Source organism: Antechinus flavipes, chromosome 4 (assembly GCF_016432865.1).
Source record: "Antechinus flavipes isolate AdamAnt ecotype Samford, QLD, Australia chromosome 4, AdamAnt_v2, whole genome shotgun sequence".
NCBI lineage: Eukaryota > Metazoa > Chordata > Mammalia > Dasyuromorphia > Dasyuridae > Antechinus > Antechinus flavipes.
The window spans coordinates 117,008,955-117,034,733 of NC_067401.1; the positions used below are offsets into that span (position 1 = coordinate 117,008,955).

At 32.4% G+C, this 25,779-nt stretch overlaps 1 protein-coding gene across 1 annotated transcript in view; it reads right to left on the reverse strand.

Annotated features, from left to right (window-relative positions):
• MED13 (mediator complex subunit 13) overlaps window positions 1–25,779 on the reverse strand; it is a 91,659-nt gene that overhangs the window by 59,745 nt on the left and 6,135 nt on the right. The window contains exons 3-5 of the mRNA XM_051994118.1: window positions 18,251–18,419; window positions 3,224–3,369; window positions 2,481–2,678 (exon numbers count right to left, since the gene is read on the reverse strand). Coding sequence (XP_051850078.1) covers window positions 2,481–2,678; window positions 3,224–3,369; window positions 18,251–18,419 — 513 coding nt within the window. The remainder of the gene's footprint in view (window positions 1–2,480; window positions 2,679–3,223; window positions 3,370–18,250; window positions 18,420–25,779) is intronic.

A 25,779-nucleotide genomic window follows, 5' to 3' on the forward strand; every position in this document is an offset into this window, starting at 1 on the left:
AAGTGCTGGATATATAAGTACAGTAGGAGAATTATTTTTTAAAATCGGTTGATTGTGTGCAGTCAGGTCATCGACTAATTTAGAACCACCCGTTAAAAATCACTCCCCAAAAAAAAAAAAAAAACCCAGCCAAAGAAACAAAAACAAAAAAGATCAAGATAAGAAAATAACATCATGTGATTAAAGCAGTACTAATCTGACTTGTTCAAAAAAAGTACTGATAGGGCAGCTATGTGGTATAAAGAATAAAAACATGGACTCTGGAGTTAGAAGGAACTGAGTTCAAATCCAGCCTCAGACACTTGCTACTTACTGGCTGAAGGATTCTGGGCAAGTCACTTAATTCCAATTACCTCAAGCTCTCTTTTCCCTCCCACCCAAAAAAAGGTACCAACACAACATGAAAAAATATTTAAAGGAAGAGAAATTGACATAGACCATAACTAATTTCTATAGAAGTGTAAACAAGAAAAAAAAGATGCCTCCATGAGGAAGCCAAACATCTAGAAACATCCCTTTACCAATGATCAGTGGCAATACCCATCAGAATTTCTTAAAAGTTGCTTTCAAAAACAATTTTTTTTAAACTTCATTTACAACTTATATACTTTACACATAGAAGATGATGGCAAAATATTAAGGGCTATTTATTTTCAAATAATGAAGAGAAAAGAGTGAAAGGTCTGCAGAAACTCTGAAGAAACAACAAAGCTGAACCATCCCAAACATATTTATAACTAAAACTGGAAATGCTTACAAATACTGAAGGGCAGAAAGCCAGTATTTCTATACAGAGATCCATTATCATCAGGAACAGTTAAACATATGGATACCTCAAGTTCTCTAAATGTTTCTAAGGGCTTGATAATGGTGCTCAAGATAAATTTGGGAAGAACCAATAGCCATATACTACACCAATCACATCAGATACAGATGAAATTCATAGAAGGGGTGGAGAAGGTAAAAACAATTCTGAAAACAAGGTCCAATTTTTCCCCACGTATTCTCAAAAAGATGATACTGAATGCTGGAAGGCAGGGATGATGGACATGAAGAAAATAAAAGGCAATTATCACTTAAAAGGTAACTCTGGCAGTAGCAATAATACTCATATGTCCACTTTCTATTTGCTGTAAAACCTTTGTAAATAATCTATGCATGAATTAAGGGAGACAGCCTTTTATCAACAATTTTCTATAGCAGTTCATATCTTCAATCACCTAACTAACTTAAATATGAAGAGAATATAAAATTGGATTGTTACTTTGTTGGCTTTTGTTTTTTCCCCCAAATCATTTAACGTGGCCTTAAAAGCTCTTTTCTGCGAATATAAGATTATACAATTTGCTAAATAAAACATCAGAATATCACTGAAGCAAAGTATCAATATTATAAAGCAAGGCATGAGAAAAGCAGATCCATACTAGCTAAAAAGTATTTTGTGCTGTCCTAGTGGAAAAAGAAGAGGAAAGCAGAGATAAAATCACATCAAGTCCCAGAATAATATCAGATCTTTTCAAGGAGTCCCAGTCACTTGAATCAGACTAATAATTGACTCAGGGGGAAAAATTTTTTTTTAAATGACCAAAGATTCATAGAGTTGGATGAGAAATCTATCAACACATGTACCTTAAGTGTATGTTCCAAAAGGACAGTAAACTAGCCCACATTGGGATAAGAAGAAATATGGGACTGGACTGCATTGGAAAAATTGCAGTGCTTTCATATTAATTTCTACTTACCTCTTAAAACATCCAAATAAAGATCATTTTTCCTCAGTGATGCTACAAAGAGCTGTGAATGCTACTATACACAAAGAATAAAAATGCAAATAACAGAAGATACGACAGCAATGTATGGTAGGTATAAGCAGGTTTCAACTTATCACTAAAGATCATTTTTACACAAGAATTGGTATAAAAAGTTATACAAAAGACAGAATCAGAAAAGATGTGAAATGGTCATGAAGAAAGAGCACAAAATAACTGAGCAGCGGGAATGCATTTTAAAACATTTAAAAAGACTTATGATCAGGCCTCTAAAACGTTGACTAGATCCTGTAGTAAGGATCCTATAAAAAATAAATGTATGGATAAAAGGTCAACAGGTGAGGGTGAACTGGAAGAAGCACCCACCTCGAGGAAATCTCAGATATTTATATAGTTATCTTTTAATGTAATTTATTATCTATAAATCCAATTTTGCACCCAAATATTACACAATGAGTCATAAATTAAATTATTACTTTTAAGTATAATGACTTTATAAGTAAGCATATTTAAAATATTTATGAAGATAGGTTCACGTTTCTCTTATTCTTTCATTGTTATGTTGTAATAAAACTTTTGGAGAAGTTCATGCTTTCAAAACAGTATTTCTCCATGGGGTAGAGTTAGAAATAACTGAGAAATTTCCCATTTCTTTTCTTTTCTTTTTTTTTTTTAAGTTTTCTTTGGCATCTATATCTAAAAAATGCATACCAACAAGAACTTCCACAGCAGCTAAAGAATCATCTTCCCAATCCATATCTTCCTGCTTTTCTTCTGATACTTCCTTCAAGCATGATGAAATAGGATAAAACTGTTTCCATTCACCAATCAATTTCTTGGTGGATGAATCAGACATTTTGAATGCTTGTCCTGTTAGAGTGCCATTTAATCCAAACGGACTTAAGATAACTAGAAACACAAAAAGTTGTGTCACTATATTAAGCATTTATTAAATATCTACTAAATGACAGTATTCTAAAGAAAAAGCAACAATAAAAAGTCATGGTGCCTACAAACTATGGGCTCTATTCTCAAGGATTTGTATTATAAAGAGGGAGGAGATATAAATGGGGAATATAGCATTTGAACAAAAAGTGACATCATACTAATTGTTTTGGTCAATGATATAGCAAATATTTTTTGGCTACATTATTTTAGAAAAGGGAATTTTATTAACAACCTCAAAAGCCCTATGATAAGATTCATCTTAAAATAACTTTGTACCTTACTGATAGGAATACACATTAATATGCAATCTTAATATTTATGTTCAAGAACTTTCTGATAATACTTAACCATGGCAGGTTTTTATTCATCAATAATAGAAGAAAATTACTGAGAGGCTTAGGGAGAGAAGACATAACTGAAACTGAATATTCCTCAGACACAAAGTAACAGAACTATCCAAACATGGGTAAACAAAAACTGAAAAAAAAAAAAAAAAAAAAACATACCTTGAAAAGGGTTATTAGATTGTTGAGCAAGGGTGATGTGCTCTTCACTAAGAAGATATACAGGCTGGTGCTGGTTAATTTCCACACTGGTACAAACATTGCTGTCCCCGTGCAAGAAAAAAGTGAAAGAGCAGGACAAGTGTTCACTGATTTAAAAAAAAAAAAAAGAGTAAATGTTACATTTTAAAGTGATCTGATTAAACAAAAAGACTAGGGTTTGCTTTCCAAAATATATTTTTCATACTACCACCAAATATTTCCTGTTTGTATAACAGATCCTCTATTATCCTAATAATAGATAATATTAATAATAAATTAATTATATATAATACATTATGATATATGTAATATATAATAATAAATAATAAAAGATAATAAATAATAGATCCTAATAGGTTATTCTATTAGATGCCAATCAAGCTTGTTCTTTATTAAGAAATTATGCCACCCAAGAAATTGGAAACTGAATGGATGCCCATCAGATGGAGACTAGCTTAATAAATTATGGTATATGAATGGTACTGAATATTATTGTTCTATAACAAACGACCAGCAGGATGATTTCAGAGAGACCTGGAGAGACATACATGAACTAACACTAAGTGAAATGAGCAGAACCAGGAAATCATTAGACATGGCAACAAGAAGACTATACGATGATCAATTCTGATGGATGTGGCTTCTTCAACAATGAGATGATTCAAAACAGTTCCAATTGTACAGTGATGAGAGACAGCTACACCCAGAGAGGACTGTGGAAACTGAATGTGGTTCACAATATAGCATTTTCTTTTTGTTCTTGTTTACCTGCATTTTATTTTGCTTCTCTTTTTTTCTTGTGTGGCACGATAATTGTATAAATATGTCTACATATTGGATTTAACATATATTTCTATCATGTTTAACATATATTGAATTACTTGCCATCTAGGGGAGGATGTGGAGGAAGGGGGTGGAAACTGAACACAGGGTTTTGCAAGGGCTAATGTTGAAGAATTGTCCATGCGTATGTTTTGAAAAATAAAAAGTTTTAATTAAAAAAAAAAAAAAGAAATTATGCCACCAAACAGAATATTTTTAAAAATTTATGTGAGTAAAGCAGGTTGCAAAGAGTTGTACAGTGCTCAAGCAAAAATGCTCTAGGATGCAGAGAAGTATAGAATTATTCTTGTACAACAATCATTTTTCTGGAAGAGTCAATCCAAGAATAAGAGAGAACAGAGAAGACAATGAGGTTAGAAAAAAATGGAGAGAGGAAAAGTATTTTCTTTTCTCATTCAATTTTCTACTATTCTTTCTTCTTCAACCTTAAGAGTTCATTCTTTAAAACATTTCTCAGGGTAGTCTACTCAAAATTTCATCTCTCCATTATATACATCTTAAAATAAATGATTCATTTCCATAAGAGATTAAAAAAAAAGATATCAAAAGCTTAAAAAAAATAGCCAATGTGAAATTGGTCAAAATACCTAGTAGTGAAGTGAATACCTGTTTTAGTAGATATTAGTGTAACTGACAAGTTGAATTAGTGCAGAGGCTATCAAAGATCCTAAGGCATTTCCACTAACAAACAGAATAATCCTTACTTTAACTAGTCACTTAAGTTAATGTATGTAAACCTTATAAATCTATAAAGTATACACACACACACACACACACACACACACACACACATATATAAATCAGATATAAGATTTAGGTGGCAGCAAATCCTAAATCAGAGCAGGTTAATTATATTTCCTACCCATTAATAGTTATTGAGTTTGCCACTTTGAGAAGAAGAAAATATATTACCCATCTTCCCAAGAATGTTTTTCCTAAGTCACCAATCAGACCATGTCTTTCCTCCTACTCAATAAACTCCACTGGCTCCCCACTTGACTTTAAAAATCAAAACCAAAATCCTCCAGCACCTTTCTAGATGTTCTTTACAAATAACATTGCATCTTCTATCTTTACTTTTGCACAGGTTGTTCCGTACCCAAATATGCTTAGAATAAAATGCCCTTCTCATTTCCATGACTTAAGAATCGTCAGTTTTCTTCAACACCTGATTCCAATACCACAACTCATGAGTTTTTTTTCTGATCCATTCAGTTGTTTGTATCTCTTGGACCAAATTATTTTGTATATACTTAAATATATACATAGTTTCCTTTTAGTTAAGTAGCATGGGCTCCTCAGAGGGGCAGACTACTAGATTTTTGTCTTTGTATTTCTATCATCAATATAATTCCTGGCATACCGCCAACACTAAATAAATGCTTGTAGATTCTTATGTATATTTGTCTCTTTAATACCCCAACAGCAGATTTTAAAATCTGCAATGATTCAGCAAGAACATATCTGTCTAGACAGCTCCAGCTAAGCTAAGTTCTCTACCAGTGTTTCTACAAGCTTCACTCTTAGACTTTAAGCTCCTTCCCAGTAAAGGGTTTGTTTTTGTACATCTGGTCCAGTTCCTCTCAACACTGAAGGGATCATAATAGGTACTCAATAAATGTTTGTTGATAATAAATATGCCAAAGAACTGCACAAATTTAAGTCACACATAAAAAAGTTCCTGTTTCAAAACAATGTTAATTAAAAGGACTAATCTTGTTCACATATCAATATTTAATGTAGTAGCCTCCCTTGAATTATGTCTTAATAAACCTCCCCCAAAAAAAACTCTGCCTCTGAACAGTCAATCACACTCCATTAATTTAATCCAGTGTCTACTTACATAAAAAAGAATAATGTTTCCAATTTTTTTTTCCTTGAAAGGTAAAAATAGTTCAAAACTTGTGTTTGGCTACGTTTCTCCTTTCATTATTTATTTCACTGGCAGTAAACAAATTCTGACATCCCTATTCACTTCACTAATACAGAGAAAATAATTAAAATTTCCTCCAAATCAGCAGTATCCTGTGTGCCAATTCTCAGAAATTAAAGCTAGTGTAATATACAAAATTAGGTGAAGGTACAATTTTTCAATTTATTTAATTTTTTAGCACAATTAGTCATTTCCTCCATAAACACCAGAGAAAGAAGTAGCAGTGTAAAAGATCATCCAGAATACTTGACAACTGGCTAGTTCTTACAACACTAATACACACACATATACACTTTAATTTTTTTTTCTACTTTTGAAAGCCAGTCTTTATATCTTTTCTTTTTATTATAAGTTCTATTTTCTCAGTAGGACAAGGAAATAGTAATATATATCAAAATTCTTTTCCTAAAATTATTACTAGAAAAGCTGGCAAGTCTCTCTTACTCTCTTATCATTAACTTCCTCACCTTTAAAATGAGGAAAGTAAAAGCAACTATCTCCCAGAATGAAATAAGGTAACAATAGGCAAAGTTCAGCAAACCTTAAAGCACTATGTAAATGTTAAGGATTTATCTATTTTATTTAGCTGAGAAAGATGGCAATGGAATTAAAGCCATCAATATTTTAATGTTCCAATCAAGAAAGATAAATTTGCAAAATAGAGTGCTATTTCTAATGTGTTATGTAAGTGACAAGATCTACAGAGGCTCACATGTTTTTTCCTCAAAAATACGTATATGAAAATAAAGGGGACATGTAGGAAACTCAGAGCAAGATGAAACTGTAATAAGGAACTGTGACAAGAAATGATAAACTGATCTGCAGTTGGGGTGGGGAGGGAAAGAAAAGAGAGAGTGCTGGTAAACTGTCTTAAATGATTGTATTGTTCTGAAACATTACCCTTCTTTATAAAAATATCAAAGATTTATTTTTAAATGGCATTAATAGTTCCTTAAATACACAAAAATACAACAAGGATGAGAATTGAGGGGAGATCATTAAGTTAAAATAAAATAAAAAATATAAGGAATAAAACATAAATGACCAATATTTTTAAAAAATCACAGCTATAGGAACCTGTTTATTTTTAAACATCAAAAAGTATCTACTATAACTAAATGATCAAGAACTCTATCTTCTCCATAATAGCATATATTTTTAAATCTGAATTGCAAATTATAGAAAATATTTGCAAGTATAAGCAACCTGAAACAAAACGCTCCAAGTACTTATATCTTAAAAGACAAAGGAAATAAAAGAATTTGTTTTGACTATGGACATTTGTTACAAGGATTTAGTTTTTATTTTTCTTCTGGAGAAACTAGGTAGGAGGAAAAGAAAATAAAGCTTGTTATTTAGAAAAGACAAAGACTGAGAGACCAGAATGTTATATGTATTCCTCCCATAATAATTAAGGAATATTTTCTTTTCCAAAGGGAAAAAAAATTCAACAAATAATCATTTAATTATTTTTTGACCCCCGTGAAAATGGAAATAAATAACTTAAATACATAAAAACAAAATTAAATATCTTAATTATCAAACATTCAAGACAGATTAAGCCATACTACTCTAACTACAAAGACAACATTCCTCTACTCTAAAACTCTTCCTTTTACTCTCCTAAAAAAATGACCATTTATATTTTTGAGGAAGAAATGAGAATACAGCTTTCTGATGTAAAGTGCTAAATTTGTCTCCTAGAGGTCTCTGTAGCAACCCAATATTCCAAAGAGACAGTCATGTGATCACTGCTCAGCTCCTGCTGTTTATCCTGCACTGTCCTACTTACAGCAGCTTTCATTCCAGCTGTCTACAGTAGAAGGAAAACATCATTGGTTATACTGTTAGCATATGTTCTTAATACAGTCTCATTAGCACCGTTGTTTAAAAAAATAAAATCTTGTTTGTGCAGAGTATGGAAACATTTTTATGAAAATTTCTGAAGTTTATAATGAATTAAATTAAATTAATTTATTAATTTCTGAATATTAGATATTGCTGTAGCAAATTAAATGTGGTATCATAGTTTTAAAATTATCATTAGCATTACTTTTTAAATTCTATATAGCCAAAACAAAAAACAAAACAACCACCACCATCAGAGTACTTTTTCTTTTGAGGTACTGTTCAGAATTTCACGGCATGTTTATCTTTACAATACTTTACTCACAAAATATTTGAGTACCTATTATAGCAACATTGTGTAAAGTAGGCAAAAAAGAAAAGTAATTCTGCTTTCTAGGAACTTATAACCCAATGTACATATGACAAACATGGATGGGTTATATAAGTAATTTGGAAATAAAAAAACCAAAATAGGCCAAATATTTCCTAGTCTAGAAGAGAATGCTTTCTACTTAAGTATTAGAACTATGCAAATTAAATATAAGAAAACATACTTGTAGTATACCCAAGTTTTTTGTGTGTATTCATTCTACCATAACCTATCTAATCTAGATCTTAAGAAAAGATAATATCAAATGAGATAATACAGTAAAGTGCTTTGTAAACCACAAAATACTATATACTAGCTATTATTACTGGGAACCCCTAATATAGTCCTGCTTTTAGTGTGAACTTTCAAGGAGAAACTGCTAATATTATTAAACAAGATATTTGCAAATATTTGCAATATATTACCAAGAAAAGTTAAAAGCTACCTATTTCTCTCCAGATAAGGCTTAGCAGCTTTATTATCTATGGACTTTCCAAAATCTATCATTTCATCAATATGTTGAAAAATATTTAAAAAAAACAAAACAAAATTTTTTTTCTGGCCTACAAGTACAAACACTGGAGTTTTATTATCTCCTATCACTTGAAATTCTACAATGCAAGTGATTTTGATAGGGAACAATCTATTTTTAGTTTTCCACGCTTTACAGCTTTGCCTGTGTTCTACTACCTATCTGGATGTTTTCAAAATTCTCATTTTAAATACTCTTAACTGAGCAACCAGCTTAGTTTCTTTTTCTTTTTTTTAATTAACGATCAAACTAAAGTTTTGGGGGAAATTAAATACTTGTTTCCAATTCATTTATATTTACTAAAAAGTGAACTTTGTTCAGTCAAAGGATAGTCACGAACACTTTTCTCCTCAAAAAGAGTTTTTAACAATTAAATTAGCTTCATGAAAATGTGAACATGGAATTAAAAACATGTTGATCCTAAAGAATTTAGCACTATAGACAGCTAGGAATTGTATTTACATATTATATTCTATTTTGAATCAATATAAAAAGGATCAGTCATTCTGACACTGTTGGGACTTATTCTACTAATGCAGAATACAAACCAGTTTATAACCTACTCTTTCAGAGTGACTTAGTAACTGTTCTTTGGTCACAAAGTTATTAAGTGAGAGAGGCTAAATATGAAGTCAAACATTCCCGACACCAAGTCCAGAATTCCACATAGTCACAGAAGTTTTTGTTCATCAAAAGACAATTATTGAATACAGAATTAATACATAGTCTATCCTTGATAACAGACACTAAGGGAAAATATAAGTAGATACCATCTAAACAGAAACAGATAAACATGGAAAGAAAGAAGTTGGAAACTACAGAAACTAAAAGCCCAATCTTAACAGTTCTTTGCTAATAAAAATGGGTCTTTTCTAGGGAATCTGGGACCTCGCTGGGGTTCTGGCCTCTCCACACTGCTGTTTAAAGGACATTCAGGTTCATAAACAAATTTATCTGACTTGTGAGAGAAGGGATGACAGAAAAGTTAATTGTCATAGCCTTATACTTGTCAAAACCCAAGTTAGTTGAGTGGAATGCAATTTCTGCCTGCAGGTATTTCCATAACACGCTTTCAAGAGTTTTTTTTTTTCTTTCTGACAATTAGTGATTGTATGCTCATAAACATAAGTTTCATTTTGCAGGGAGGAAAAATCCCACTCTTCCTCCTTTAAAAAATAAAATGTGGGGAGGAGGCGATTGGGAGGGGGGAGTTCCCATTCTTTTTTTGCCCACAATGCTGAAATCTCATAATTCATTACAGAATGAATGGTTTGTAACCTTAAAAAGGCACCAAGTCCCTGGGTCAGACTTTAGAGATTGTATTCAACTATGTTTCTGATCTGGTCTTTATTGTTTTATACCTGGCAGGGATTCACCTCATCCTTCATGGATCAACAATCTATAGCTTCTTCAAGTTGAGGTCAAAGATAAAAAGCTTTTTACTGAAGAGTACAAATTCCAAAACAGATTTAACAATAGATTATATTTTTATCTTCATTTCATTTAAATTTTTATATTCAAAGTATTTTTTATATTTATTCCAATTATAATTCTTCCTCTCTGGTTGAAGAAGGGCAAAATGAAATCACTTCTATAAGAAGATAATTTTCTATGCCTTTGAGGGAATTTAAACAGCTGATAAAGATGCAAACCTCAAGTATCAATGTATTATGAATTTATAAATATATAAGCTTGACATGTAGTACAGACAATTATTCTGCTGTAATAAGTTCCACATGGATGTAAATGAACCCAAGGCAACTCATGACTTGAATAGCATAGCCTCAATGTCTCCTTTTTCTCCAGAGAATCTACCCAAAGTTCCCTTTAGGATAGGGTCTTGCTGATATATTGGTTGCTCTGTTGCTCAGATAGGATGGCTTCCATCAGCTAGCAATCATTGTTGGGCTGAATCAAGCAAGTCATGTGACTGATTGTTGGTCAGCAGGGCTAAGCAGGTCATTTGGTCACTTGTTTAAGTGGGTAGTTATGGCTAGTTTTGAGTTTGGGAGATGACTCAGGCCTTAGGCTTTTCATACAATCTCTCTGCTGAACGGGTCAATCTGTTAGTTTTTGGGTCCACTGTTCCGTGGGCAACTGTAGTTTTCACTACCTTCAGTCTCATCTAGTTTTTACTCTTTCCTCAGCTGAAGTGTTACACGAATCCTTTCAGTTGGAATACTGAACAAGCATTTGTAATAATTCTCTATGGCAGGGGTAGGAAATGTTCAGCCGATGGGCTGTATAAGGCTTGTGAAATCATTTGTTAAGACAACCGCAGGCAAGATAAGCTGAAAGCTAGATGCAACAATCTCTTATTGCTTGAGTTCTGTAAGTTGATAATTTTGTATGGCCCTCAAATGATGTTATAAATATTCAAATGACCCTTGAATGAAAAAAGTTCTCCCACCCTACTTTATGGGAACCATATCCAAAAAATAACATTTGAAGCAACTCAACAGTTAGATAAAATAGCTTAAGAATACCTCCTCTACTAATGTTTCTTTCTCTGTTCCATATCAAATTTGAAAAAATATTTTTCCATGGAAAGCAGGAAGTCCTATGTTCCTACAAGTAAAATGAACATAATCTGTATTTCTTTATTAAATCAATTCAACAGAGATCATGAGAGCAACAAGATGGTGAACTAGACATTTTCTTCAATCCTATAACCTCTCAAAGCTCCAAAATAGAAATTATGTACGAAAGATTAAGCAATTTTAGTTGTTTTCATGACCTAGTGGATACAAAAAAAGTTGGGGGGGGGGGAACCCAACCCCAAACCCAGAAACTGATATTCAATGATCCTGAACTCATTCAGCACATCAACTTCTCTTCCCCAACTTTTGTACCAGCAGAATCTGCAAGAACACAGGTCTATATCAAACATCAAAACTCATCCCCACACCCAGTCTCCTCTTCTCTTTTATAGAGCTCCAGACTTCAGAATATGGAAGTTTCCTTGGGCCTCAATAACTAGAGTGGCCAAAGTCCTTCTAGAGAAAAGCCTGTTGCAACCTGGAAGCACCAAACTCAATCCAGGTAACCATGCTCTGTCCTGGCAGTATCTGGCCAAAGAATTAAGGAAATGAGACAGATCAGAGTAGATACTTTGCGTGTGGAAGACTGTAGCACAATTCATCGAGTTTGAGAGAAGACGACAGGTCTAGCTTAAGCTAGGTCTGACCACCCAAAAACTGGCTTACATTGATAATCCATGAATTGTCCAGTGTAGGAAGAAACTGAGGTGCTTTGAGAACCAACAGCTAAGGAAATCTTAATCAGAGAGGAGGGAGTCAAAAGTGAACAATAAGGAAAATAATTGGGGGTGAGGATTAAAATTACCAAAAATCCCAGGAAAATCAATTGAACAAGCATTTATTACCTATTACATGCAAGGCATCATTCTAAAGTGGATGGCCAAAGTACCTATCTCATCTTATTTTGGCTGATGCCAAAGTAGATAAAGTAATAAATATAAAAATTAGCATTTATATAGTGTTTCAAAGTTTGCAAAGCACTTTACAGATCTCATTTTATTCTCACAATAACCCCTGGAGATAGGTCATTTTAAAGAAAAACAGACAAATAGGAAAATAAACAGGTGGTTCACCTGGAGTCCCAAAGCTAGTGTCTCACATTAAATATCAACACAAGTCTTACTGACTTCCAAGTCCAGCATTCTACCATGCTACCTAACATTTGTTTTATTTCTAATCAACTTCTGAAAATCATTTTAGATAGTATTCTACCACTTCAATATTCGGAAGTCAAATTTCTAAATAATATATCAATTAAAAATTTATCACAGAAATTTGAACCCATTTCCCTTGCTCACTTCTCTGCATACTTTAGTCACACAATAGTTATTAGTAGGAGATCAGGGCAGCTAGGTGGCCCAATGAATAGAACACCAGGCCTGGAGTAAGGAAGACCTGAGTTCAAATCCAGTTTCAGACACTTACTAGCTTTGTGACCATGAGCAAGTCACTTAACCCTGTTTGCATCCAATTCCTCATCTGTAAAATAAACTGGGGAAATAAACAAACCATTCTAAATAGTGTCACAAAGAGTCAGACACAACATAACATCAAGAATAAGGGGAAACCATAAGTTGGGGAATGGTTGAATAACTTATGGTATTTGAATGTAATGGAGTATTATTGTTCTATAAAAATCCATTAGTAGGCTGATTTCAGAAAGGCGTGGAGAGACTTACATGAACTGATGCTAAGTGAAGTGAGTAGAACCAAGAAAACATTGTATACAACAACAAGATTATGTGATGATCAACTGTGATGGACTTTGCACTTTTCTAACAAGGAGGTGATTTCAGGCCAATTCCAATAAACTTGTGAAGGAGAGAATCATCTACATCCAGAAAGAGGACTGTGGGGACTGAATGTGGATCACAACATAGTATTTTCACCTTTTTTATTTTTGTTTGCTTACTTAATTTTTTCTCTCATTTTTTTCCCTTTTTGATCTGATTTTTTTTTTTTTGTGCAGTATGATAAATGTAGAAATATGTTTAGAATTACACATATTTAACCTATATTGGATTACTTGCTGTTTAGGGGAGAGGAAGGGAGAAAGGGAAAAAGTATGGAACACAAGGTTTTGCAAGTGTGAACGCTGAAAACTATCTTTGCACGTATTTTGAAAAATATAAGGAGAAACCAAAAAGTATAATAACTTTTTTCTTCTCATAATGTTTAAATCTCAATTTTGAGTATAATTTTTCCTGGGTCAGTTAAGTTTCTCACAAGCTTACTAAGCAGTTTTAATAATTAATCTTTGCCTAAATTAGAAAAGGGAACCTTAGCTTCTGCCTTAAAATGGGCTGAAGTATAAAATTACAGTCTACTGTATAGCTGTGGACTACACTAAAATAGTTAAAACATATTTTAATTAAATAATTAAAACATCAATAAGTTTCCTTGTACCCTTTTTCTGTACTATGCCAAAGAGATTTCCATTTTAAATTCTTTTGTGTATCCACCAACATAAACTACCATATCAAGTAGTAGTATAAATACTTAGTTGTAAAGGCTAAAGAATATTATAGAGTAAAAAAAGCTTTTTTTTAAATGTTAATTTGGACATAGTAGGATGAATAATATCCCCTAGAACACAACTACGGATAGTATAAATTAGTCTTATTCCTATTCAGAAAGATAAGGTTCAACTATTTTCCCTATAATGCTTATTAAGCATATAGATATAACCAATGAGTTATTAATAAACACTCCCAACTATCTATACCTGCTGCCTCTACTTCATCATCATCAATCTCAAGCAGTCTGGTTTCATGTCCTACCCTTCTATTTCAATTATGCCCTGTGAGGAATCCAATAAACACATAATTGCTGAATGCAAAGGCATCATATATTATAGGAGCAGGGAAAGAAATAACTTTACAACTATGGATATGAAAAAGACTTCTAGACCAAAGGATGAACAAAAGGATCAACAAAAGATAAAATGGACAACTTGGATTACATAAAATTCCTACACAGACAAAATCAATGCAATTACAAAGGAAAGTTAACTCAGGGAAGCCTTTGCAACAAGCTACTCTGAAAAAAAGTTTTCTATCTAAGATATCTATGGAATTAAATGTGTTAGAGTTAATCATTCCTGAACAAACAATTTAAAGTAAGGATATGAACAAATAATTATCAAATAATCAGATCAAATCAAATAAAGAAATCCAAGCTATCAACAGTCATATAGAACTGGAAATTAAAAAGATATTCCATTAACTGAGGAATGACTGAACAAATTACAGCATATGAATATGATAGAAATGACAAATAACAGAAGGGATGGATTCTGAGAAACCTGAGAAGACTTTTATATACTCGATTTAGAGTTAGTTATGTATGTTAATTAAATGAGTTAGTTCTCATTTAACTAGGAAAACAGCTTTTACAGTGACTACAATACCATAAAAGAATCCAATTTGAAAATATTTAATAACTATTATTAATGCAATGTCCAACCACAATTCCAAAGGATTCATGATGGAAAAAAATGACACCCATTTCTTAATAAAGGTATGATGAAAATGCAAAATGAAAGATATTTCCAGACACAGACAACATTCATTTCTTTGACTTAACTATTACAAAGGAACAGTTTTTGCTTTTTGTTTTTAAAATTTAGAGGAGGGGCAACTAAGTAGCGCAGTGAATAGAGCCAGCCCTGAATTCAGGAGGATCTGAGTTCAAATCTAGTCTCAGACATTTAATATTTCTTAGCTGTGTGACGCTGGGTAAGTCATTTAATCCCAACTACCTCAGGAAAAAATAAATAAATAAAATGAAATGAAATTTAGAGATAAGTGATAGTAAAACCAAAAGGGAGTGGGAGAATGGGGGAGTATTTGAAGCAATTTTTAAAAATGCCAAGAACAGAAGGGAACCATGGGCAAGACAACTTTGAAACTCATCTGTTGAATTTGTTTTATTTATGTATATATACATTTATATGTGCATACTTAGAGATTTCTGAAGCAAGTTATAGGTAATAAAAATTCAGTTTCATATGTAATCCGCATAAACAATCAGTGGCCTTGCTCCTTTTAAGTTCATTCCTATACCCAGAGCTCCTATATTACATTTACAGCTGTCTACTTTTCTCTTTTCCTCTAAGTTCTACCTCAACAATAAATCTGCTTAAATAACTGAACATCTCCCTGTTTCTTTCTTCCCACCAAAAATAAAACCAAGAACCCACCCACCTCCTAAATTTGCCATTTCTCTTGAACTAGTGACTTCTTTCTTCACCACACATACATCCATAAATTCTGTTTACTTAACCTCCCCAAATTTTTCTATCCCTTCCTCTCCACATGCAAAATTCCCAAACTGGTTCCAGCACTCCCCATCTCTTGCCAGACTACTGTAATGATCCAAACTGGTATATCTTTCATTTCTCCATTTTATAAGATCCCTTTCACAAAGTACCAGAATAATTTTCCTAATGAAGATGTCTGACTTCACTTAATCCAACAGAAAATGGTTTTCTAATCCTAATGCCTTTACTATAACATAGGCTTCACTACATCTGCCTAGAAACCTCCAAAACCTCCTAATAGGTCTTTCCTACCCTTTTTGCCCTCTAATACATCTTTCATTCTTTGCAGGAATAATCTTCCTTATAAAAATATCTGGCCATGACCTCCCCAACCATTTTTAATGGCTCCCTATTGCTGGAATCTCATGTACTATCCCTTGTCAACAAAAGTTAATACAAGATTTAGAGCCTGAATAGTCAAGGTCTAAAAAAGGAGTCATTAAAGCCTCAATGTCAGCTTGAAAGAGGGTCTCCAATACACTACTCCTAAGACAAAATCCTCTTCTTGCTGGTTTTTCCCTACCTTTTACTGATGCTATTAAAGTATAATTTGATATACTTAATCAAATTTTCAGATGATTCAAAGCTAGGAAAAATAATTAACACAATGAATGACAAAAACTAAGACCTAAAAAGTTCCTGACAAACTTTAACATGATTCTGCTAAAGATCATCTAGGGAAGAGAATCAGAATGGGGAAGAGACTCAAGATCATGAAGCTACCTTACAGAAGGTTTAGACTTGTTCTATTTGGGGAAAATCATCAAAAGCTGAAAAAAAAGAGCAGATTCCAATTCAATGTAATAAAAATCTTGTCAACAACTAAAGACATAAGGTATAGGGATTAGTCCTGTGTAATTCTGGGTTAAGAAAAATTCCTACTACTACAGTTTAGTACTTCCCTACAATGTAAAAGTTTTAAAGAGCTACCCAGAAAACTGACAAATGACTTTCCCAAAACCAGTATGTCTCAGAATTATACAAAAGCAGAATGAGAGTTCAGAATTGTTTCCCTCCTTCCCTACCCCATTAAAAGTCTTCTAGCAAAAGCCAGATTACTTGTCTGGTATGCTATAAAGGAAATATCTGAACAGTTGTACCTGACTTCCAAGATCCCTTCCAATATTGAGATTCTGAGTCAAGTTCAAAATTTTATGTAGCAATCAAAGCTTTTAGTCTTATATGACCCTACCTTTTCAAGTCACCTCCTATAGTTCTATTTCACACACTGTATGTTGCTGGCCTTTCCCATGACTGGAATGTTCCTCCTTACTTGCTTGGTGAATTCCTACTTATTCAAGTCACATACTGCTTCTTTCTTTCAATTTTTTTCAAGGTCCAAATCAAATGGCACCACTTACATAAAATTTCAGATAATCTCTTCATGTTGCAAACATCTCATGACATTTCAATTTTAACTTCCCAAAGGACTTAATACTGTCTATTACAGTTTTATAGTAAATCTTAACCTTTCCACATCACTAAGCTTTTTGAAGGTAGGGAATGTACTCCCACTCCCATAACTACCCTCCAACACTGAGTTCAGTGTTCTGAGTGCATTTTAGGTACTTCAACCTACCATTATTTCATATTACTCTTTACAAATCCCAAGAAAATCAGAACACTAGTCTTTTCCCTCTGATCAAATTTTCTGCTCTCTCACTTCTATACATTTACACTGGACATTGTCCATGTTTGTTGTTGATGGTGGTCACGTCCAATCTTCATAATCCCATTTGAGGTTTTCTTGGCAAAGATACTAGAATGGTTTGCCATTTCTTTCTCCAGCTCATTTACAGATGAAGAAACTGAGGCAAATAGGGTTAAGCAACTTGCCCAGGGTCACACTACAATTAAATGTCTGAGACCAGGTTTAAACAGAGGAAGGAGTCTTCTTGACATCAAGGCCCAATATTCTATGCACCATACCACGTACCAGTTCACAACTGCCTATAGATGGGATGTATTTCTTACATGACTGTCTACAGAAATTATTTTACTCATTCACAAGGAAATTTAGGTACTACTAGAGTACAGCAGAAAGGATTTGTGTTTCATCTCCTAACTCAAATTTATCACTTACCCTAACTGGTCCTCCCTTTCCTCATCCAAAAATACTATGCTCTTCCAAGTTGAAAATTATTTTTCTATCCTAATTTCTTAAAACATTTTTGGATCTCTTACAGAGTAGCAAATTCTGTACTTTTTGTCCTCATCATAGTAGGGGCTATAGCATACTTATACATATGTCATATCATCCAGTAAAATGTAAAAAGCTCCTTTAGAGCAAACACTAATTTTTTCCAACTTTAAACTACTAACCATCAAAGAAGATTTTCACATTTGTAGATATAATCTCCTTATTTACTTTTCCTTTTCCTTTTCCTTTCTACTATACAAAACAAATTTATGTCACTCTTTTGGAACAACTACATTACTTGTTATTAATTAAATTAATTAATTTACTTAGGGTAATTAAAAATAGGAAAACTGGAACACATATCTAAATTTCAGAGTCATAATCTAAATCTTCTTTATAACTATTACCCCAAAGAAAAACAAATTCAAGTAACAAATGAAAGTTAAAGTAAGATATCTTACCTTTTATTTATAGGTTTTTCATCTTTTTCATAGGGTTTCACAAACCACTTGCCAATTCGTACAAAGTTACGGTTCATTAAACACCTCTCCAACAGATTGTGAACTGCTTTGAAAAGCAAAGTGCGGCATTCATAGGAAAGTCCATTCTCCCACACTCCATCTTCTTCTTCTACAAGGCCAATAAAGAAAAGAAAAAGAAAAAAATAAACACTTAAAAAAAAAAAAGTCACACAACAGATTTATTCATAAAAACCTAAAAGTTACATTCCAACCTCTACATTCATGAGCTTTACTTGCATAAGATATTCAAAACCACAGTCATTTATATTTTTCCATAAATAAACTGACATTTTTAACAGATAAGATTGCAAATCTTAAGAAGGAATAAAACTTAATGGTGGCTTTATTAAATGATTAGTTCATTAAGTTACCTTAAGTAATTAATTGATGGTTTACGTTCCAAAGACAAAGCTATGAGAGTACATTTTTAAAAAGTGTATTTATAAAGTTTTTGGCCTAATTTTTCTCATTCAACTTGTTTTCCCTATAACCCATCCAACTTCCAAACTCAAATAAACAGTTAGTAAAAAATTACTTTTTTGTAGGAAAAAGAGGGTTGTGAAAATCTTTATCTACTATGTAACTAGCAACATCTTCAAATAAATTAGTTCCCATTTCAATTAAGCAATTCCTAGAAATAAAAAAAAAAAGTATGGTAGATAGAAAGTTGGCATCGTTCTAGAAGAATATTTGAATTCAAGTCCTACCCCTGGCACTACTGACCCTGAGCAAGTTGCTTAAACTTTAAATGTTTTAGGCAACTTTTCTAACCCTAAGAGTTTCAGATGAGGTATTAAACTGCATTAGTGGAAAGAATTTCCTTTGACCAGGAATTACATGAACCAATAAAATCATAAATCTAGTCCATAGCCTTGATTCCCAAGGAATATTGTTAAATTTTAAAGTTATTTTTGAGAAAGCTTATCTTTAGAAAGCTAATTTTGTAAAAAATACTCATTTGTAGATTCTTATAACTATGTCCACTAATGCTTCCTAATTTTATTTTAAAGTACAGTATTAACTATTCTGAGAGCTATGAGTATGTCCATTTGTTGAAAATAAATATAAATTTAAAAGTAATTGAGACTATTCTGGGAATAATCCAGTACGAGCATTCTCATTTTCTATTTCCATTACTGAAATCTTGCTTCAAATTATCAGGATTATTCTTAATACTACTTCAAGAATTTTTATTTGCATCTTTTGAATGATTTTAAATATGAATAACCTCTTTTGATTGCAACATGCATATACCCAACATCTTTAAAATGTGCAAAACCTTTGTACATATACAGATATACACAAGAAGTGGTAACTTTTTAATTACAAGAGAAAAACCAATAGGTTTTTAAATAAAGTTGGCTATGTATATATATTAAGGGGTACAACTATCAGAGTTTACACTTGCTATTCAGAGGTTACACAATATTACCCATTACACATGGGTAATACAACAAAACAAACATTAACTAGAAAGCTTAATGATAGTGGACTTTAACTGCACTATAAACTCTGAACTATTACAAAGGTTAAACAGTTGATTTTATGTTGTTCTTTAAAATGTCCCTTAAATTACAGTGAAGTCTTTCAAATCAACTTGTCAGAGTGTTTCCTTACTTTAAAAAAGCTTACTACTTCTGGTCACTCTAAAATCGGAATTTGAAATCAAATGGGAAAAAAAAGTCATTTTGAAAATCTTTATTCAAGAGCCTCACTTCTTTTTAAGCAGTGATATTTTAAACCTAAATTTATCATAAAATGGAACATTTCCTCTCATACTAATTACATGGTTATACCCTTCCATCCAAAACCACAATGCTTTTAAGTTTCACTTTATTTTAAAAATAAACTCATGTTAATAGCTATTCACAATTAAAAACATTAGGTTAGGCAATATAAAAAAAAGCACATGTCAATTTACTAAATGAATTACTGATCTAAATTACAGGCATATTGGGGTGTAGCTGAGTGAATACAGTATTTACACCAATATTCTTGGAGGCCTAGACAATTGTCCCTGCAGGAACATTTTAAGAACAAATATTAACAGATTTCTGCGTCAATTATCTATACTACTATTTAATTTTATAAATTCTTCCTTGCTCATAAGCTAATGTTGAGCCAATCACCTCACAGATTCCTAATCTTATTGTAAACCATTTTTAACATGCCTTCTCTTTATCTCAAAAAATCCTTAGCTTCCGAGATATATGTTACTACATTACTAATTTGGTTATATTCATTATTTGTCTACAAATACTTAATATCTCTAAAGTAGCAATAACTTTTTAAAAGTTAAGATTGTTTTTTATATATGGATATATGAATAAGGATTAAAAATTCTAAACTTCACAATACATAAAATTGTTAAACCATTCAATGCCAGGGTTTTTAATTTTTTGTGTCAGGAATCCCTTTGACATTCTAATGAAACCTATACGGACCCATTCTTAGATGTTTTTAAATACATAAAACACATCAGATTACAAAGGAAATCAACTATATTCAAACAAATGTCAAACTATTTTAATAGCTCCAAGTTCAGAAACCCCATGAAATATATCCACTTAAGAAATAATCCACTTATTCCTTGCAATTACAAATCAGAAAAATAAATTGCACTCAAAATGTAAATAAGTTATTGATATAGTGAAACAAAAAAAAAATTTAATCCAAGGCTTTTACAAAGTCTGTATCTTACATGAAAATTATTTACCTGAAATAACCATATTATTGGTTTGTTTTTGAAATTTAACCTCCTCCTCCCCCTTAGATGAAGTTTATGCTTTCAGTGAAGGGTCTCTCCCTAAGCCCCAAAGTGTTCATAGTTCTCATTAAAACTAATGGGAATTTTGCATAAAACACCAGTTTGGCTAATCAAGGGCCAACAAGTCTCTGAAGTATTTCTACAACTACATGGTAATGACTAAGCAAAGACTACAGTGTGGCATTGTCTTAAGTACTGTAAATTCACTTTCCCTAGGAAGTAATGAGCATAATTCTTAATTGCATTCATTGATGTCTGTAACACGCAATATTAGTTCTACACTGGCAAAGTTAAAGGATACATTCTTCCCTTCTCTAAAAAAAAAAAAAAATCAATAAATTAAACTGAGAGTGGATATATTTTCTAAGTCAATTTGTATCTTTGTTGGGAAGTGCTTGCTGTTGTCACAGCAATATATCTATGTAATAGATAATAAAATGTATCTATGGAAAATGCCATCAACATAGAATACTACAGAGATTTAATGTGGATGGAAGCATTGTATTTTCAGCATTTTATTTGTTTCTTTCTCATGGTTTTTTCTCCTTTTTGTCTGATTTTTCTTGCACATGCCAATATGGAAATATTTAACTGATATTATATTGCTTGCTGTCTTGGGAAGGAAAGAAGAGAAGGAAGAAAAATTTGGAAGACAAAGTCTTACAAAAATGAATGTTGAAAACTATCTTTATATGTATTTTAGAATAAAATACTATTGAGAAAAATGTATCACTAAAAACTATTTTAAAAAACACAGTGACTTAAATGTATGTTGTAACTTTGAAAAGAAAAAAAGCACCAAATAAATTTTAATAGTCTTTAAGGAATGCTGCACAATTACAAAAATCATTTACTGTTATGTAAAAATGACACACAGAACAAAACATTTAAAGTACCTCCATATACATTAGATTCAGTTGTAGCCGCAGGATCAATATCTCCACACAGACATATTATATTCCTGTCTATAAAGCAGTTCCTCATACAACCTTTTTTGGTTTTAAAGTAACATGTTACTGAAATCTGAAAATTTCACATTACAAAATTAAGATCAACTCCTTCTCTAATTCAAAAGGAAGAAAAGAGTTTACTTTATACAAGATCTGGTAAGTATACAGACTGAAAAAAGAAAAAGACAGCAAGCCAGATAATATTACTTCATCCAATTTTCTTACAGTCATGGTTTCCTTTTAGTAAACTGCTATTAAACAGAGTTTACAATTTTATAATTCTATTTGATTTGTACCGCTCATAACTTCCTTTTTAAGACTTGCTTCTAAAAAGACATTTCATGCAACAGCTTCACATCTTTTTAAAACCTTTAAATCCATGTATTTGATCTCTAGGAGAAAAGGTAAGTTTCTATATTTTCAAGTATTTACAATACCTGATAGATCAAACTAGAATTCTAAAGAACAACATAATATCATGGAAATACAAATTTGAATCTCTGCCACTAACAAATAATCTCACTGAGCCTCAATTCCTTACCTTTAAGAAGAGTCAGTACTATTACCTACCTCACAAAGTTGAGTGAAGGAAATATTTTTTACTATTATGCAAACCTAAAATTTGACTAGTTGGGCTTGGAAAATTACCAACTAGTAAAGAAGTCCAACTAACAAACTCATCTGCCATTCTAAGACTACCTTAGCATTACAGAGAGCCTCGTTATGTTGGTCATAATGTAAAGTGTCCGACCATAGCAATATACAAAAACCATCTACCAATTCAAAAAGTATGTCCGTAGTAATAATGGATATACAAGAATGATTCATAATACTAAATATTTTACCAATTAAAAAGTTAATATACTCAGAACTCCACTGACTACTGATTTGGATTGATTCTCCTTTTGTTTTGAGAGTAATCAGCTAGCCACCAAAGAATATTAATTTTTTATCTAGTTCGGTCAAAATATTTAATGTAATATGCAAAAGAAATCCAAAGTGAATAAACTTGAATTTCAATAGTGTAGAAAATATGAATTTTCTAAAGTATAAGAGAAAAGCTTAAACTGTCCATATCTTTGCTTGTCTTGGAAAACATTTTCTAACTAATTTATTCATTCATTTAATAGATTTATTTATTAAATATTGAAGTCTTGGCAGTATATAACAAAATGTAGAAAGAATTCAATTCAAAGAAAACTCATTATATTGAACTCTTATTTTTGTTTTAATGGTAAAATTATACTCCTACTTTTTTAAAAGCTCAGCAAAGAAAAAAAAAGTACAAAACCAATTCCATATAGCAAATTAATATTTTTGAGAAAAAATTAATTAAATGACAAATTAAAAGAAAGGCATATGCGTCTGGTTCTGACTCATGTTCTTCCACTTGGTCTCCCTTCTCCATCTTCAGCAACACATGTCCCTGACCCTTGTGAAAGCTCCCTTCCACAGGTAGGTATTCCCCTTTCTGACACCCTACACTCCCCTCATGTCCTTGGTTAAATTCAGATTTATATAAAAATCTTCTAAATTAAAGGCCTAAAGGACAGTCCTCATATATAAAGAACTGTGTGTATAGTTTCCTAATTATTTTTAAATAAAATACAAGTTTTAAACAACAACAATAACAAAAAAAAAAAAGCAAAAATATTTTCAGATTTATCTTAACGCTACCAGTACTTACTCCTTAACCCTCAGCTGCTATTTGCCTACTTAGAATCAAAAAAAAAAAAAAAATCTGCCATTTAAAGTCAAATCCCATTACATCATAATACCACACTGAAAATATTATATAAAGAGATACTTAAGCCCTAATCATGGCCCATTAATTTAAAACAATATTCATAGAAGCAAAGAATCATATGAGATCTTAGAGGACAGCTAGTCCCCAACTTCTTTAACTGTGATACGCAACCCCAAAAGGGATCTCATAATCAAGATGGGGATCATTTTATCCCTTCAAATTTGAAGGTCAGCTATCATGTCCCTTCCAAACCTCTTTGACAAGTTAAAAAACATCACTTAATGAAATTCTACTACAAGTAAGTCTTTGGATGTCCTCTACAAAGACAGAAGAAAGTTGGACACTAAAAATCAGTAATTTTTGACATTGGCTGCTTTTGTTTAATATCTTGGGGAATCGTGTATTTCAAAGTATACCCTAACATTCTCAAATTAAATTTTTAATTTAAAAAAATTCCATGTTCATTACCAAGTGACCTTTTTTTTTTTTCCCGTCACCCATCTTAAGTTTTAGAAACGTTGCAACCTATTACTAGAAGGAATACCAATACATAGAGATTCTTTAAGCCTTTTAAAAAAAAAAAAAAGTCTTTTTTTTTTTTAATTGAAAAACAGTATCATTAATGGTAGGGTATCACAATTCCAAAAGTAAGTTATGAATGCCTGAAAAATATAATAAAGTACACAGTAACCTATTCTCTTAAAAACAACGCAACATATTATCTCATGTGGATGTCATCTGAATATAGCATTACTTCTCTAAAACTAGAACTTAGTGATCGCTCAATAGTTGACAATAAAGGATGAGCAGAGCTTTTTCCAACTAATTTAATACTTTTAAGATGTAAGACACATCAGAAAGATAACTAGATCAAGTCAATCTAATGCTCATTATAAAATGAGAATATTTGAGTTCTTAGCTTTATCATAAATAGAACACTCTTTAATGTTAAAGTACCACATAAAAGTGAACTATTGTCAGAATAATTAAATGAGGTTTGCAACAAGATTAAGGAAGGACTATAATCTAGTTGGAAGTGAATATGTTCCATACCAACAATCAAAGTCAAACTGAAATTTAAAGAATGGAAAGTTGATATTATTTTGCCAAACTAAGTTTAAAAAAAAAAGTGTAAAATAATTATCCTTTTTTGCAAAAGAGAATGCTAAAGTTCCTTCCAAATCAATGAAGAAAGTAGAAGAGCAGTTATATCTGAGTGACAGTATGGTTAGATGCTCTACCAAAACCAGCCAAACAAACCAATACACCTTATACTATCCATACAGAGTAGGCCCAGGTTAAATTAATGGAGCTTTGCAGCCACCATCTGGATCCTTCCGGTTCCCTTTCCTCAGTGCTACACCTCCACTTGAGCTCTAGATTGCCTCCTGCAGCTGATGCCACCCCCACTGTCCAGCTGCTCTCTTCTCAGGGGAGTTTAAAAGAAAGCAACGGAGTGACACAGATGAGAAGAGATGAGAGTGAGTGAGTGAGAGAGAAAGAGAGAGAGAGAGAAAGAGATGAGAGTGAGATGAGAGAAATGAGAGAGAAAAGAGAGAAATGAGAGAGAAGAGAGAAGAGAGAAGAGAGGAGAGAGAGAGAGAAAAGAGGAGAGGGGGGAGAGAGAGAGAAAAGAGGAGAGGGGGGAGAGAGAGAGAAAAGAGGAGAGGGGGGAGAGAGAGAGAGAGAGAGAGAAGAGAGAGAGAGAGAGAGAGAGAGAGAGAGAGAGAAGAGAGAGAGAGAGAGAGAGAGAGTGAGAGAGTGAGAGAGTGTGTGTGTGCAAGAGAGAGAGAGAGCGAGCAAGCGCTAGCTCAGCTAGAGACAGGAGGGACTAATTACTCCAAAAGGGAGGCAGATTGCTGGAGGGGGAGGGGAGAGGGAAAGCCATGGGGAGGGGGAAGGGGAAACTACTCTACCAAAAAAGAACTCATTTCTTTTCTATTTGGGGTCTGATTTAAGAAACATTTTAAACTTGTTAGAGGTAAATAGGTACATATAAACCAAA